Below are 17,553 nucleotides of genomic sequence, written 5' to 3'. Positions count from 1 at the left end.
AACACATGAAACGATGCTCAACATCACTAATCATTAAAGAAATGCAAATCAAAACCACCATGAGGTATCACCTCACACCGGCCAGAATGGCCATCATCAAAAAATCTACAAACAATAAATGCTGGAGAGGGTGTGGAGAAAAGGGAACCCTCTTGCACTGTTGGTGGGAATGTAAATTAATACAGTCACTATGGAGAACAGTATAGTGGTTCCTTAAAAAACTAAAAAGAGAACTACCATATGACCCAGCAATACCACTACTGGGTATATACTCTGAGAAAACCATAATTCAAAAAGAGACATGTACCACAATGTTCACTGCAGCTCTATTTACAATAGTCAGGACATGGAAGCAACCTAAGTGTCCATCGACAGATGAATGGATAAAGAAGATGTGGCACATATATACAATGGAATATTACTCAGCCATAGAAAGAAATGAAATTGAGTTATTTGCAGTGAGGTGGATGGACCTAGATGTCTGGCATACAGAGTGAAGTAAGTCAGAAAGAGAAAAACAAATACCATATGCTAACACATATATATGGAATCTAAAAAAAAAAATGGTTCTGAAGAACCTAGGAGCAGGACAGGTATAAAGACGCAGATGTAGAGAGTGGACTTGAGGACACGGGGAGGGGGAAGGGTAAGCTGGCACGAAGTGAGAGAGTGGCATGGACATATATACACTACCAAATGTAAAATACATAGCTAGTGGGAAGCAGCCGCATAGCACATGGAGATCAGCTCGGGGCTTTGTGACCACCTAGAGGGGTGGGATAGGGAGGGTGGGAGGGAGACGCAAGAGGGAGGAGATATGGGGATATATGTATACGTATAGCTGATTCACTTTGTTATACAGCAGAAACTAACACACCACTGTAAAGCAATTATACTCCAATAAAGATGTTAAATAAATAAATAAATAAAACTAGTGCTGGTATAAGCGTTCTTGTGGATATGCCTGCATTGAAGCAAATGACTAAGCTTTCCTCATATCTGATGAAAAGAGTTTTTTCTAGTACTACTGTTATGTATCCTTGTATATATAAACCTTGTATATATTTGGAAACCAGCAGATAATCTTAGGGGAGGCTAAAAGTCAGAGACTGTTATCAATGCAGGCTGTTTTATCATAAGCTTCTCAGAAAAAAGCAATTCTAAATTATCTCTTTCATGAAATAAGGAAAACTAAAGCCAAACAAAATAAAACCATATAAGAAAAGGGAAGCATCCTGGGACTTCCCTGGTGGCGCAGTGGTTAAGAATCCACCTGCCAATGCAGGGGACACGGGTTCAAGCCCTGGTCCAGCAAGATCCCACATGCCACAGAGCAACTGAGCCCGTGCACCACAACTACTGAGCCTGCGCTCTAGAGCCCGCGAGCCACAACTACTAAGCCCGCACGCCACAACTACTGAAGCCCGCATGCCTAGAGCCCGTGCTCTGCAACAAGAGAAGCCAGTGCAATGAGAAGCCCGCGCGCCACAACAAAGAGTAGCCCCCGCTCACCGCAACTAGAGAAAGCCCGTGTGCAGCAACGAAGACCCAATGCAGCCAAAAATAAATAAATTTATATTTAAAAAAAAAAAGAAAAGGGAAGCATCCTACCAAACCTGCTTTGAGAAAAATTCTTAAGAATAAAAATAAAATCTTTATTAGGAATTAGGTTGAGAATGGACACCAAGAAGAAGAACGGCAAATTGGCACTTAGTAACAAAAAACTGTCCCTGCTTAGGCTACATATTTGGGAACTTACATTAGATTTAAATTGAAATTACGATGTTTCCTAAAACAATAAGTTTTCCCTTTTCTTATTTTTATTACAAAAAAGATACGCCATGTGATGCATTTGAATAATGAATTTAAGTTTCATGATACTTTCATATTTATCTGGCTTGTTATTGAAAGCAAATGACATATCCTTGTAAATAAAATTACAACTGAATGGAGAGAAAAGTTTCAGTGAAATGTTTTTATTGTTTGGAACTGGATTTGATCATTTCCGGTACACAGAGACTTTTGTGGGGTACATATGACTTGACTGCACTTACACAGACAGGAATTTCCTTCACCACTTAACCTTGGGGCTCTGATCTCTGTGGAGCTGCAGCACCTTATCTATGACTTTGAGACCTTCTTCATCTAGCTGTAATAACTTACATAGATTTATTTTTTAAATAAACAGTAATGAATTTTAGCAATATTTTGTATTAGAAACTCAAATATAGCCACTTTTTTTGAGACAGCTTAAAACATTCTGGGTAACTACAGATGATCTGGTCTTCAACTAATTAAATGATCTTGGGCAAGTAATTTAATGCCTCTGAGTCTTAACTAAGCCACCACCAGCTAAGTGCAAAGATCAGTGTTTCCCAAATTTCCATCATTCATATCCCACCTTCAAGTTACCTACCACATCTGAGAACCATGTGAAACATCTAATTAACGCCATTAAATAGTATTTTTAAAAAGTGTTAGCCCTTGGGGGGAGGGGGATAAATAAGGAGCTTGGGATGAAATACACCCACTACTATACATAAGATAGATAAACAACAAGGACCTACTGTATAGCACAGGGAACTCTACTCGACATTCTGTGATAATCTATATGAGAAAAGAATCTAAAAAGAGAATGAATATATGTATGTGTATAACTGAATCACTTTGCTGTACACCTGAAACTAACACAACATTTTAAATCAACTATACTCCAATAGAATTAAAATTAAAAAAAAAAAAAGTTAGCCTTATCCTAAGCAGTAGCCATGAAACTGCAAGTCTGATAAGACCATTATCTTTTCTATAGACATTAACACTAACTATTAAAATAAAAAACCTTAATTCATGTACCACCTATAATCATCTCACATGATACCACATTGTAGTACACACATTGCTAAGACTTTATGATTACACCTAACATACAATGATAGCTAAAACTTAGAGCCTGTCTCATTACAGACGCTTTCACAGTCTACCTGATTATGTTCCAGCCTTTTATGCCACACATGGTATATTACTATTAAACAGAGCACTTAGCTAATCCCTCTCACAAACCTCTTCAAAATATACACAATAGTGGACATGCATTTCATTTTAGTTCCTATAAATCTTATAGGGAGGCATATGTCAACAAAGAAATAATTTCCTAAGGCAAGTGAATTTCTACCTGAATTCTCAATTGCTTTATGCCGCTTATTTGGAAGGGCCACAGATACATCCTCATAATCAGGGTCAGTTTCTTTGATTGTTCGCTTGATTCCAGACATGATGACATTCGTTCTTCACTGTGAAGCAATAATACATTAATTAATAACACTGCTTGATATCAATACTTATATGTGTACACACACACAAAAGGAATAAATATTGCATAATACTGATATTTATAAGTCTGTGTAAATACACACACATCCCTTTTAAAGCTAAAAACATAACTAACTTCAAAAGTTCACTGAAAACAAACCATCATCATCTGTTACAAAGCATGCGTTTCCCTTTCAAAAGAAAATCCTTTAACAAGGCAGCACATTGTTCAGACCTTCCAAAAGGAGCCAGGCTTTCACAGAAGGGACCTCATATAGAAAGAAAAGAAACCAGATTTTGATGAAAACATGGTAAGCCCACAATATCCTGGAAACCACAACGCATCAAATATATGACAGAATACGAGCAATATAACTCAGTAAACAATTTATTATACAAATAATAATTTGTATTATTAAATACAATTTAATAATTTATTATACAAATCCTCTCTCTGGTATTTACATAGTACATGCTATATAACAAGTACTTAATAAATGTTATTGTTACTGATCATTTATTATTATTCATAATAAACACAAACTGTATAGACTTATATTAAACTAACAAGCTTGCAATATGGTAAACAAGTCCTAGGTATACAAGTCTCTAAACAAAACCGTCCCATAAATCTTTAGATCTGCACTGTCCCAATACATTAGCCACTAGCCATACGTGGCTCCTTAAAGTTAATTAAAATTAAATAATATTTAAAATTCAGTTCCTTTTCCTACATTTCAGAACACTAGCCACATTTCAAGTGCTCAATAGACATCAGGGCCAGTAGCTACTAAATTGGACAACAGAGATGCAGACCATTTTATCACTGCAGAAAGTTCCACTGGACACCGCTCCTCTTCCAAACTGTGTTTCATTGAGCACTTATTAATATTTCATGAGTCAGTTTAGGAAATGCTGTACAGATCAGCACTATCCAAAAGCAACATAATGTGAGCCACAAATGGAAATAAACATTTTCTAGTGCCCACATTTAAAAAAAGAAAAAGAAATGGGTGAAATTAATTTTAATAATACATTTTATTTAACCAATGTACCCAAAATATTATCATTCCAATGATATAATCAATATAAGCAAATTAGCAATAAGATATTCTACATTCTTACTTTTGTACTAAGTCTTTTACACCTAGAGTACACCTTAATTTGGACTAGCCACATTACAAAGGCTCAATAACAACCTGTGGCTAGTGGGTCCCTTACTGGGCAGCGAGGGTCTACTGACAGATAAGAAAACAGGTCCAGGGAGGTTAGATGAGCTGCCCCTTAGAAGATTGATCTATGACAGAAAAGACAAGAAGAGCTCCCTAATTTCCAAACCTCTCCTCTACCACTGATGGAGATTATTTACCTAACCAAAGGCAAAAATACACAAAATGTATTTATTGAGGTAATACACAGTTTTAAAATAAAATTAATGAAAATAAAGTATAACTCAAAAATAATTATTTTTTTATTCACTCAAAGTTAAAACAGAAATAACAATTTAAAAGCCTCTCAGCTCTTAGTCCAGTTCTTTCACCCATCTCTGAGGTAGACTCACTTGATTCAGCTGGGAGAGACTCATTATGTAATGATATATATGTAAATCCTGGATCTAGAACATTTTTCTTATAATTGTTATTTTGTATAATGGCCCTAAGCTTTAAAATGTCCTACCTGCCCCCTCCCAGCATTTATAAACATCCTAAATCAAGCCATTTAATGTTTGTTCACAATCATTACCTACCTGCTCTAATTTAGAATATAAATGAGTATTTTTGGAGAAGTCCTGAATCCAACTATTATTTTCTGTTTTTAAAGCTTATAAAAAGTGAGAGTAGGGTATTGTTCTTTTAGCCTTCTCCATTTGGTCGGCAACTAGTTATAGACAACCTGAAAAAATCTTGGGCAGTTACATAAATAATACTTTCTTAAAAATCAATAAACCTGGGCTTCCCTGGTGGCACAGTGGTTGAGAATCTGCCTGCCAATGCAGGGGACATGGGTTCGAGCCCTGGTCCAGCAAGATCCCACATGCCGCGGAGTGGCTAGGCCCGTGAGCCACAACTACTGAGCCTGCGCGTCTGGAGCCTGTGCTCTGCAACAAGAGAGGCCGCGACAGTGAGAGGCCCGTGCACCGCGATGAAGAGTGGCCCCCGCTCGCCGCAACTAGAGAAAGCCCTCGCACAGAAACGAAGACCTAGCACAGCCATAAATAAATAAATAAATAAATAAAATTAAAAATGTTAAAAAAAAAATCAGTAAACCTCACTCCTTTTTCCTTAATGCAGATAGAAAAAGAACAACAACAAAACCTCCTACTATCAAGATAAACCTGGTATCAGAAGTAGATACATCATAGCAGATATCCAATCTGTTTTGCACCGTACCATTTCCTCAGTGACCACCTGTCTTCTACAGTTTACCAAGAGTCTTACTAGATTATCTGTAAAAATGAGTGAGTCCAGCATCACCTTCACTCATCCATCCAGCGGACTTCATAATCTCCATATTCTCTTCCCACACCCCCTCTCTCCCCAAGTACTCTCAGGAGTAATGGTGGCTCCTCCCCCAAAAGGTTGGGGATTCTTGAAGAAAACAGTATTTTGTTTTACCCTCACTTAAGGGATAAAGCAAAATTCTCTTTTGACTTGTGCTCTAAAACTGAGAGAATAGAAGGGAAAAAAGAGAAGATTTTGGAGGTGCAAGGGGGTGGGGTGGGTAAGGAAGAAACTACCAATGAATTAACTTATGCTGTCAAGGTAATTCACATTTTCATGCAGCCCCTGTAAATAAAGCCTTTCCTGTCATCTTTGGGCATAGGTTTGAGCTCCTCCTGATTAACATGTTGAGGAAGATTTAGGTCTGTACTGAACATTTTTAGTAATTGAGGTCTGCTTCTGTTCTACCAAGAACAATACTAAAGGACATACATGCCACATTCAAGTACATGCTACCTAAGGCTAGGCACATCTGCCAAGGCATGCTCTCACCATGATGTAATAAGTAAGTATGTGGAATGTGTAACAAATGAGCCATGTAATGGTAAGTTTTGGATTCTTCTTGTCTGTCTTTGAGATTTATGAAAAGGAAATATGAACAGTTGTTAGATATTGTCAGGTTCAACTTTGAAACAAAATGTCCTACTAATCCTCTTAAGGGTTTGAATCAAATGAAATTGAAAAGAATACTGACTGTGGTAAACTGTTAAAAAAGAAAATCAGTTACTGTTCATAATTTGTCTGTGAGAAAGGATTTTCTCCATACCATGGGACCAAATCCAAATACAGAAATGTATGTAATGCTGATTCCTCTAATTTAAAAATTTTCTCATTGAAATAGCTTCTTTATAAAAAGTAAACACTGTCAATTTAAACTTTAAAAATACACATTCCCCTCCCCCCATGTATTGTAATACAATGTAAGAAAGCAAAACCACCCTGTATCACACCCATTCAAATAACATAAACAAGTCTAAGTTTTTGAAAAAAGTTAAATACCAAAAACAAAACAAAACTTTTTAATGCTCTATACTTTGAAAAGAAAAATAATTTTTAAAGGAAATTTGTACAATTTAAACACAAAAATTATGTAATATAGAGTCACCAGAAATTCTTAGTAAAAGGTCTTAGTTCTCATGTTAGAGAAGGCCTAGAATCTAGTCCTGGAACCCTGTCTTGCGAACACCACATCATACAAGACATGGCCAACTCTTGGGTAAAGGAATAAAATCTGATAAATAAGGTTCCTGGAAACTTTACTAAGTGAGGTACCTTCTCAATATAAAATTCTGTGATCCTCATGGCATTTGAATCTCATCAGAACCACTGTATTTCGTGCTTTCACTCAAGATGACTTTTCCTATCTGATTTAAGAGGGGGGGTGGGGAGCAGCAGGTACAATCATTTTCCATCTGCTTCCATACAGACAGATGCTCCTAACATGTTAATAATGACTTTATAAATCTTTAGCCCTGTCCTTTCTGTAGTTTTCATTTCAAACAAAATATTTTCCCCTCTGTAAATAAGACAACTAGTGCTCCTTTATTAAACATGTGAATGAGAGAATCCATTCTCCTCTATTAGCCAGATAGACATTTCAAAATTGTCTACAAAAAACAAAACAGGAGGGCTTCCCTGCTGGCGCAGTGGTTAAGAATCCGCCTGCCGATGCAGGGGACACGGGTTTGAGCCCTGGGCCGGGAAGATCCCACATGCTGCGGAGCAACTAAGCCCGTGAGCCACAACTACTGAAGCCTGTGCACCTAGAGCCTGTGCTCCGCAACAAGAGCAGCCACTGCCATGAGAAGCCCGTGCACCGCAACGAAGAGTAGCCCCCGCTCAACGCAACTAGAGAAAAGCCTGAACGCAGCAACGAAGACCCAACGCAGCCAAAAATAAATAAATAAAATAAATAAATTTAAAAAAAAAAAAAAAAAAAAAAACAAAACAGGAGAATGGGTAAACAAATTGTAGTATAACCAATGAACTCCCGGTACAACCAACAACAGGAATAAATCTTCATTATGGTAAGTAAAAGAAGCCAGACACATAATAGGAGCACATACTGAATGATCCTATTTACATGAAGTTCAAGAACACACAAATTAATCTATGGTGAACGAAAACAGAATAGTAGTTGGGGTGCTGGTAGTGGAGACTGACTGAGAAGAGGAATAAAGACTCTTTCTGGGGTGACAGAAATATTTTATATCTTTTTTTCCCCCGTTTATTTGTACAAATAGCACAGGAGGACACCAGTCCCATGCAGACAGCAGCCCAGGGGTCACACCAGTCCTTCTGTCCTCACATTGGTAGATAAAGGCCTCTACTCTGGAGCCTTTGTGGGGGCCTAGGCAGCTTTGGGAGCCTGAGCTGGACTGGAGTTGGAGCTGCAGCTGTACCTGCAGCTGCGGCCTTGGCCTTGGCCTTTGGCCGGCAGAGCCTTAAGGCTTTAGACCCTTAGCAATACGGGCATGAGCCTGTTTCCCAAACTTGGGGTGAGCGATGTACACAAGCTGACTGAGCTTGTGGCTGCCGCCCTTTGGGATCTTGGGCTTGACCTCCTTGGGCTTTAAGAGGGCCTTGATAGCCTCAGCATGTGCACTCATGGCCTTGGCGTTGTTGGCCTAGATCTTCTTTAGGCCCTTCTTGTGCTTCTCGGCAAAACACATATTTCTCAGGAACTTGGGGTCCACCCCCTTAAGAGATTCGTATCATTGTGATTGGGGTTTCTTGATGCCATTTCTGTGCCATTTTCGGGACTGGTTGTGCGTGGTGTGGTTCTTGGACTTGGCCATGTCTGCACCAGGGCCCACCGAATTTTTTTTTTTTTTTTTTGGCTGTGTTGGGTCTTCGTTGCTGTGCGCGGGCTTTCTCTAGTTGCGGTGAGCGGAGGCTACTCTTTGTTGCGGTGCGCGGGCTTCTCATTGTCGTGGCTTCTCTTGTTGCAGAGCACGGGCTCTAGGAGCGCAGGCTTCAGTAGTTGTGGCACGCAGGCTCAGTAGCTGTGGCTCACGGGCTCTAGAGCTCAGGCTCAGTAGTTGTGGCGCAGGGGCTTAGTTGCTCCGTGGCATGTGGGATCTTCCCGGGCCAGGGCTTGAACCCATGTCCCTTGCAGTGGCAGGTGGATTCTTAACCACTGAGCCACCAGGGAAGCCCCAAAATATTTTTTATCTTAATAAAGCTGTAGGTTACACGGGTACATGCAATCGTTAAAAACCCATTCCAACTGTACACTTAAAATCTGTGTATTTCACTGTATGTAAACTGTAGCTCAGCTCAGAAAAGGACTATACAAACATATCTGAACATGCCCTCTCCTGCTTGAAATCTTCCAGTGGCTTCCCATAACTCTTAGAATAAAATCATACTTCCTAACATGACCTACAAAATGTTACATGAATTGGGCCCTGCCTGCTTCTCCATCCTTAATCATTAAAGATCCAGACACACTGATTTTCTTTCTTTTTTTTAAAATGTTTTTTATTTTTATTCTTTTTTAAATTTATTAATTTCATTTATTTATTTTTGGCTGCGCTGGGTCTTTGTTGCTGTGTGCGGGCTTTCTCTAGTTGCGGCGAGCGGGGGCTACTCTTCGTTGCAGTGCGCAGGCTTCTCATTGCGGTGGCTTCTCTTGTTGTGGAGCACAGGCTCTAGGCGTGCTGGCTTCAGTAGTTGTGGCACGTGGGCTCAGTAGTTGTGGCTCACGGGCTCTAGAGCACAACAGGCTCAGTAGCTATGGTGCACGTGCCTCGATGCTCTGCAGCATATGGGATCTTCCCAGACCAGGGCTCGAACCCGTGTCCCATGCATTGGCAGGCAGATTCTTAACTACTGCACCACCAAGAAAGCCTTGGTTTTCCTTCTATTCCTCAAAAACACCTCAATCATTCCTTAGGGTTTTTGGACTTATGGTTCCTTCTGCCTGGAATGCTCTTCCCCCAGGTTAGCTTTACCAGATGCCAGCTCAAATGCCCGCCTTATCAGAGAAGGCCTTCCCTGATCATACTACCGAACACAGCTCTCCCCATATTCCCTCTCCAAAGTTCCTGGAAGGTCTCAATAAATTATTTGCTGAATAAATAAATGAAGGGATAACTAAAATACATGCCAAAATATAAATACCCACAGGGAACAAACTACTAGCTTTCATCATTCTTTCTATAATACTTACAAATCTATCTGTTGATATTGCTATGCCTTCAAAGGTATTATAGCCAAATGTTTAAAATAAAGGGATATGCAAAGATATTACACACAGACACATGCAAACAAAAAGCATACGTGGCAAGATTATTGGCAGAGAGAATAATTTAAGGCAAAAACCATTTAATACAAAAAAGATTATGTTACCATTAAAAGACACAATTGCAAAGATATGTCATAAACCATAAATCAAACAGCATCATGTCAAGACATACAAAACACAAAACAAACCAGAAATACAAGAATTTAAGAAAATCACAATCATAAGAGGAGAATTTGAACATATGTCTCTCAGAAATTTAAAAGATCAAGAAAACAACAGATAAAAATACAGATGATATAGATAGTACAATTTACAAGCCAGATTTAATATATACATACAACTCTGAACCCAACAAAAAATATTTTAAATAGCTAGAAAAATTCATTAAACTAAATTATATGTTATATGAAGAAAGTCTCAATTACTGCAAAATTAGGATATGCTACAGCTATATTCTCTGATTTTGATAAAATTAAATACGAAATTATTAACAAAAACTCACTATGATATGAAAGAAGGAAATTTCAATAAGACTATTTAAAAATTATCAGCAAAAAGGAAACAATATATCTAAACCTATGGAGATGTGGCCAAAAGGCATCCTCAGAGGAAAAGGAGAGACCAGTTTTCATTTCCAAATATAAGCAGATACAAATCCAGTCCAGCAGGGTATTTTTCTTTTTTTCCCCCAATGTTCACTGCCACACTCCTTACAATAGCGAAGACATGGAAGCAACGAAAATGTCCACCAACATACGAATATAGGTAAAGAACATGTGATACATATATATATACAATGGAATATGACTCAGCCACAAAATAGAAGAAAGTAATGCCAATTGCAGTAACATGGATGGACCCAGAGATGATTGTACTAAGTGAAGTAAGTCAGACAGAGCAAGACAAACATTGTATGATATCACTTCTAGGTGGAACCTAAAAATTGATGCAAATGAACTAACTTACAAAACAGAGGCAGACTCACAGACTTGGAAAACAAACTTATGGTTACCAAAGGGGAAAGGTGGGGGGTAGGGATAAATCAGGAACTTGGGGTAAACATACGAATACTACTATATATAACATAGATAAGCAACAAGGACCTACTGTATAGCACAGGGAACTCTACTCAATATTCTGGGAATACCTTTATCAGAAAAGAATCTGAAAAAGAATGAATATATGCATATGTGTAACTGAATCACTTCCAGCAGGGTATTAAAAGAACTGTGCATCATGACTAGAAGGTTTTATTACCAGCAATAAACAAAGCATTGGGGAGATCCAGAAGCAAGGTGATTTGAACTGCAAAGGTCTAACGTTGGACCTTTACAAATATATAAATGCAACTGACTTTCAGTAATCCAAATACATATGATCCATTTCATGAATTATACTTTGCAAACTAAAAATAGCAGCAGCTTCTACTCCAACACCATCCAGGCTTCTCAAAGACTGCCCAATGTGCATGCTGAGAAAGAATAACCATTTTAATATTATACTGACAAAAATCATTAGGCATGAAGAAGTCCTTTCAAAAAAATCAAAATATATATTTCAGTGTCAATTTAAATTTTTTCCTCTATTTGAAGATTACTCATAGAGCTGTCATCTCCCATTGATACTGATAACTGAAAATCTTCTTCCCAAAATTATGCTTATTTTTCACAATACAAGCTATCTGAAGTAGCCTATTTATAGGAAAGACTCAGATCAAGGGAAATCTAAAAGGGAGAAGAGAAGATCTTGTTCTGATTTTAATTTAAGCTGGTACCAACAAAAACTCCATCTTAAATGAAACTGAGTTATCTGTAGTGAGGTGGATGGACCTAGACTCTGTCATACAGAGTGAAGTAAGTCAGAAAGAGAAAAATAAATACCGTATGCTAACACATATATAAGGAATCTAAAAAAAAAAAAAAGTGGTTCTGAAGAACGTAGGGGCAGGACAGGAATAAAGACACAGACGTAGAGAATGGACCTGAGGACACGGGGAGGGGGAAGGGTAAGCTGGGACAAAGTGAGAGAGTGGCATGGACATATATACACTACCAAATGTAAAATAGATAGCTAGTGGGAAGCAGCCGTATAGCACAGGGAGATCAGCTCGATGTTTTGCGACCACCTAGAGGGGTGGGACAGGGAGGGTGGGAGGGAGGGAGACGCAAGAGGGAGGAGATATGGGGATATATGTATATGTATAGCTGATTCACTTTGTTATGAAGCAGAAACTAACACACCATTGTAAAGCAATTATACTCCAATGAAGATGTTAAAAAAGAAAAAAAAACAAAACTCCATCCTAGTTATTCTAAGCCAGGTCTTACACACAAAACCGAGTCTACCGCAGTCCCCCCTTATCTGTGTGGGATACGTTCCAAGACCCCAGTGGATGCCTGAAACAAAGAACAGTAGTGAACCTTGTCTTCTCTTTTTCTCTTTCACCACAAATTTAATGCCTTTTCCATCTTAACTAGGTACTCTTCACACACCGTAGCCATAAATTTCGCAATATGAGGTGTGAAAAAAAAAACTAGCACGAATTTCTTTTTCCTTCTTGACAATTTCATGGATGGAAGATTCGTTCATAAGGCAGATCTTAGCAACCTCAGCATACAACTTCTTTCTTTCCTTATTAACTTTCATCTTTTCACCTAAAGGAAGCACTTTACGGCTTCTCTTTGGCATATCTGAATTGCCAGCATAGCCACTCTTTCACTTTGGTGCCATTATAAAGTAAAATAAGGATGACTTGAACACAAGCACTGATACCTCAACAGTTGATGTGATACCAAGATGGCTACTAAGTGACTAAAGGGCAGAATACACAGGACAAAGGGATGAGTCACATCCCAGGTGGGACAGAACCGGGATGGCACAAGGTTTCATCATGTTAACTCAGAATGGTGAGAAACTTAAAACTTCTGTCTGGATAAACAACAAGGTCCTACTGTATAGCACAGCGAACTATATTCAATATCCTGTGATAAACCATAACGGAAGAGAATATGAAAAAGAAGAATGTATACATACGTATAACTGAATCACTTTGCTTGCTGTACAGCAAAAATTAACACAACTTGCAAATCAACTAAACTTCAATAAAATAAATTTAAAAAAAGAGATCAGGAGAGGTGGAGTCAAGATGGCATACTAGGAGGACGCGGAACGCCCGTTTCCTCACAACTAGGGCACCTACCAGGCACCAGTGGGGGACCACAGACACCGAAGGGGACAGGAGGAACCCCCACTAACTGGGTAGGACATGCGGCATGGGGGGAGTGAAGGGGGAGAAGTGGAGGCAGGAGGGGACTGGCACCCCAGAGTGGCGGCTAGGGGAGGGGAAGGGATCCCACGCCAGAAGGGGGAAATTGGGGAAGCACTGGGAGGGCAGAGGATCAAAAGGAAGCGTGGCCAGGTTTCCCCTGTCCACTTGGACCCCCAGGAACCTGTTGAGATCCCGGGCCTGATCCTCTGCCCACCTAGGCCCCCTCCAGCCGTGCGGGTCCTGAGGGAGTGGGAGGGAGGGAAAGGGGAGCAAAATTAAGGCCGGACCTCCAGGACCAGCACCCCTGAGGGGCGGCTGGGGTAGGGGAGGAGTTCCTACACCCAGTGGGACCCACCCACGGTTAGGGGGCCAGCAGGATGGGGCAGACCCTGGGGGAGATGGTGGGGGAGGGGCATGGAGGAACGGAAGGGAACGGGGCCAGCGCTTTCCCTGTCCACTTATGCACCAGGAAGCCTGCTGGGCTCCTGGGCCTAATCCTCTGTCCTCAGAGCCTCCCTCCTGCCTAGCAGAACCCAAGCCCCACCCCACACCCCCACCCAGGGCCCCACCTCTACACTCAGGGTCCCTCCAATGCGCAGGGCCTATACCCCACCCACACACCCTCACCCAGCGCCCTATCTCCAAACTTCAGGGAACTCCACATTCCAGAGGCCCTCCTTTCCACGTGCTGCCTCTCCCCTTCTGCGCAGGTCCTGAGCAGAGAACCAGACCCAGGCTTGAACAGTGTTCCGCCTAGGCCCCGCCCCATGCTCAAATGTCACCGCCTGCACCGGCCTAGGTCCCGCCTTACCCTAAACCCTGCCCCTGTCTAAGTTCCACCCCCACCTAAACTCCACACCCAAAGCCAAGGCTTTTTTCTTTTTTTTTTTCTGTTTTCTTTTCTTTTTTCCTCTTTTAGATTGGGCTTCTGTTTTACCTTGTTGATTCATTGTTCTTGACTCTTTTATATTTTTTATTTTTCCTAATAAATCTTTTACTTTTCTAATTTTATTTTATTCTTTATATTTTGTTAGTGATCCCTCCTTTTGACTTTTCTCCTCCTTTTTTTTTCTTTTTTTCTGTTGCGGTTTTCTTTTACCTTGTTGCAGTTGTCTCAATTATAGTTTTATTTCTATTAATACATTTTTTATCTTTCTAATTTTATTTTGTTTATTATTCTTTGATATTGCACTGCTCCTTTTCTTCTTTCTCTCTTCCCTTTTTTTTTTAACCATGCCACGAAGCTTGTGGGATCTTGGTTCTCAGTCTGGAGGTCGGGCCTGAGCTCCTGTGGTGGGAGTTCCAAGTCCAAACCGCTGTACTAACAGAGAACCTCAGACCCCAGAAAATATCAATCGGAGTGAGCCCTCCCAGAGGTCCTCACCTCAGCACCAAGACCAGGCTCTACCCAACTGCCTGCAAACTCCAGTGCTGCACATCTCAGGCCAAACAACCAGTAAGACAGGAATACAGCACCACCCATCAAAAAAACAAAAAAAAACATGAAACGACAAAAAAATACATTACAGACGAAGAAGCAAGGTAAGAACCTACAAGACCAAATACATGAAGACGAAATAGGCGACCTACCTGAAAAAGAATTCAAAGTAATGATAGTAAAGATGATCCAAAATCTCGGAGACAGAACGGAGAAAATACAAGAAACATTCAACAAGGATCTAGAAGAACTAAAGAGCAAACAGTGATGAGCAACATGATTACCGAAATTAAAAATACTCTAGAAAGAATCAATATCAGAATAACTGGGGCAAAAGAACAGATAAGTGAGCTGGAAGATAAAATGGTGGAAATAACTGCCAGGGAGGAGAATAAAGAAAAAAGAATGAAAAGAAGTGAGGACAGTCTCAGAGACCTCTGGGACAACATTAAACGCAACAACATTCAAATTATAGGGGTCCCAGAAGAAGAAGAGAAAAAGAAAGGGTCTGAGAAAATATTTGAAGAGATTACAGTTGAAAACTTCCCTAACATAGGAAAGGAAATAGTCAATCAAGTCCAGGAAACACAGAGAGTACCATACAGGATAAACCCAAAGAGAAACACACCGAGACACATATTAATCAAACTATCAAAAATTAAATACAAAGAAAAAATATTAAAAGCAGTAAGGGAAAAGCAACAAATAACATACACGGGAATCCCCATAAGGTTCACAGCTGATTTTTCAGCAGAAACTCTGCAAGTGAGAAGGGAGTGGCAGGACATATTTAAAGTGCTGAATGGGAAAAACCTACAACCAAGATTACCCTACCCAGCGAGGATCTCATTCAGACCTGATGGAGAAATTAAAACCTTTACAGATAACCAAAAGTTAAGAGAATTCAGCACCACCAAACCAGCTTTACAACAAATGCTAAAGGAACTTCTCTAGGCAGGACACACATGAGAAGGAAAAGACTTACAAAAACAAACCAAAAACAATTAGAAAACGGTAATAGGACCACACATATCAATAATTTCCTTAAATGTAAATGGATTAAACGTTCCAACCAAAAGACACAGACTGGCTGAATGGATACAAAAACAAGACCCATACACATGCTGTCTACAAGAGACCCACTTCAGACCTAGCTAGGGACACACACAGATTGAAAGTGAGGGGATGGAAAAAGATATTCCATGCAAATAGAAATCAAAAGAAATCTGGAGTAGCAATTCTCATATCAGACAAAATAGACTTTAAAATAAAGACTATTATAAGAGACAAAGAAGGACACTACATAATGATCAAGGGATCAATCCACGAAGAAAATATAACAATTGTAAATATTTATGCACCCAACATAGGAGTACCTCAATATCTAAGGCAAATGCTAACAGTCATAAAAGGGGAAATCGACAGTAACACAATCATAGTAGGGGACTTTAACACCCCACTTTCACCAATGGACAGATCATCCAAAATGAAAATAAATAAGGAAACACAAGCTTTAAATGACACATTAAAGAAGATGGACTTAATTGATATTTATAGGACATTCCATCCACAAACAACAGAATACACTTTCTTCTCAAGTGCTCACGGAACATTTTCCAGGACAGACCATATCTTGGGTCACAAATCAAGCCCTGGTAAATTTAAGAAAACTGAAATCGTATCAAGTATCTTTTCCGACCAAATCGCTGTGAGACTAGATATCAATTACAGGAAAAAAACAGTAAAAAATACAAACACATGGAGGCTAAATAATACGCTACTAAATAACCAAGAGATCACTGAAGAAATCAAAGAGGAAATCAAAAAATACCTAGAAACAAATGACAATGAAAACACGACGACCCAAAACCTATGCGATGCAGCAAAAGCAGTTCTAAGAGGGAAATTTATAGCAATACAACCCTACCTCAAGAAACAAGAAACATCTCAAATAAACAACCTAACCTTACACCTAAAGCAATTAGAGAAAGAAGAACAAAAAAAACCCCAAAGTTAGCAGAAGGAAAGAAATCATAAAGATCAGATCAGAAATAAATGAAAAAGAAATGAAAGAAACAACAGCAAAGATCAATAAAACTAAAAGTTGGTTCTTTGAGAAGATAAACAAAATTGATAAACCATTAGCCAGACTCATCAAGAAAAAAAGGGAGAAGATGCAAATCAACAGAATTAAAAATGAAAAAGAAGTAAACTGACACTGCAGAAATACAAAGGATCATGAGAGATTACTACAAGCAACTCTATGCCAATAAAATGGACAACCTGGAAGAAATGGTCAAATTCTTAGAAAAGCACAACCTTCTGAGACTGAACCAGGAAAAAATAGAAAATATAAACAGACCAATCACAAGCACTGAAATTGAAACTGTGATTAAAAATCTTCCAACAAACAAAAGCCCAGGACCAGATGGCTTCACAGGCGAATTCTATCAAACATTCAGAGAAGGGCTAACACCTGTCCTTCTCAAACTCTTCCAAAATACAGCAGAGGGAGGAACACTCCCAAACTCATTCTATGAGGCCACCATCACCCTGATACCAAAACCAGACAAAGATGTCACAAAAAAACTACAGGCCAATATCTCTGATGAATATAGATGCAAAAATCCTCAACAAAATACTAGCAAACAAAATCCAACAGCACATTAAAAGTATCATACACCACGATGAAGTGGGATTTATCCCAGGAATGCAAGGATTCTTCAGTATACGCAAATCAGTCAATGTGATACACCATATTAACAAATTGAAGAAGAAAAACCATATG

General features: G+C 39.3%; 1 protein-coding gene and 1 pseudogene across 10 annotated transcripts in view; both read right to left on the bottom strand.

Moving 5' to 3' along the window:
- The window catches only part of YEATS2 (YEATS domain containing 2), a 110,707-nt gene that overhangs the window by 79,363 nt on the left and 13,791 nt on the right, over positions 1-17,553 (bottom strand). For all 10 annotated transcript variants that reach the window (XR_005019780.1, XM_036851613.1, XM_036851618.1 and 7 more), the window contains exon 2: positions 3,173-3,290. Coding sequence is in view for 9 of the 10 variants with exons in the window: in XM_036851613.1 (XP_036707508.1) it covers positions 3,173-3,272 (100 nt within the window). In the remaining variant the exon portion in view is untranslated. The remainder of the gene's footprint in view (positions 1-3,172; positions 3,291-17,553) is intronic.
- LOC118894900 lies at positions 7,891-8,623 on the bottom strand (annotated as a pseudogene).

The sequence above is a fragment of the Balaenoptera musculus genome, chromosome 4, assembly GCF_009873245.2.
Source record: "Balaenoptera musculus isolate JJ_BM4_2016_0621 chromosome 4, mBalMus1.pri.v3, whole genome shotgun sequence".
Lineage (NCBI taxonomy): Eukaryota > Metazoa > Chordata > Mammalia > Artiodactyla > Balaenopteridae > Balaenoptera > Balaenoptera musculus.
This window is presented reverse-complemented; position numbering and strand designations above follow the sequence as displayed.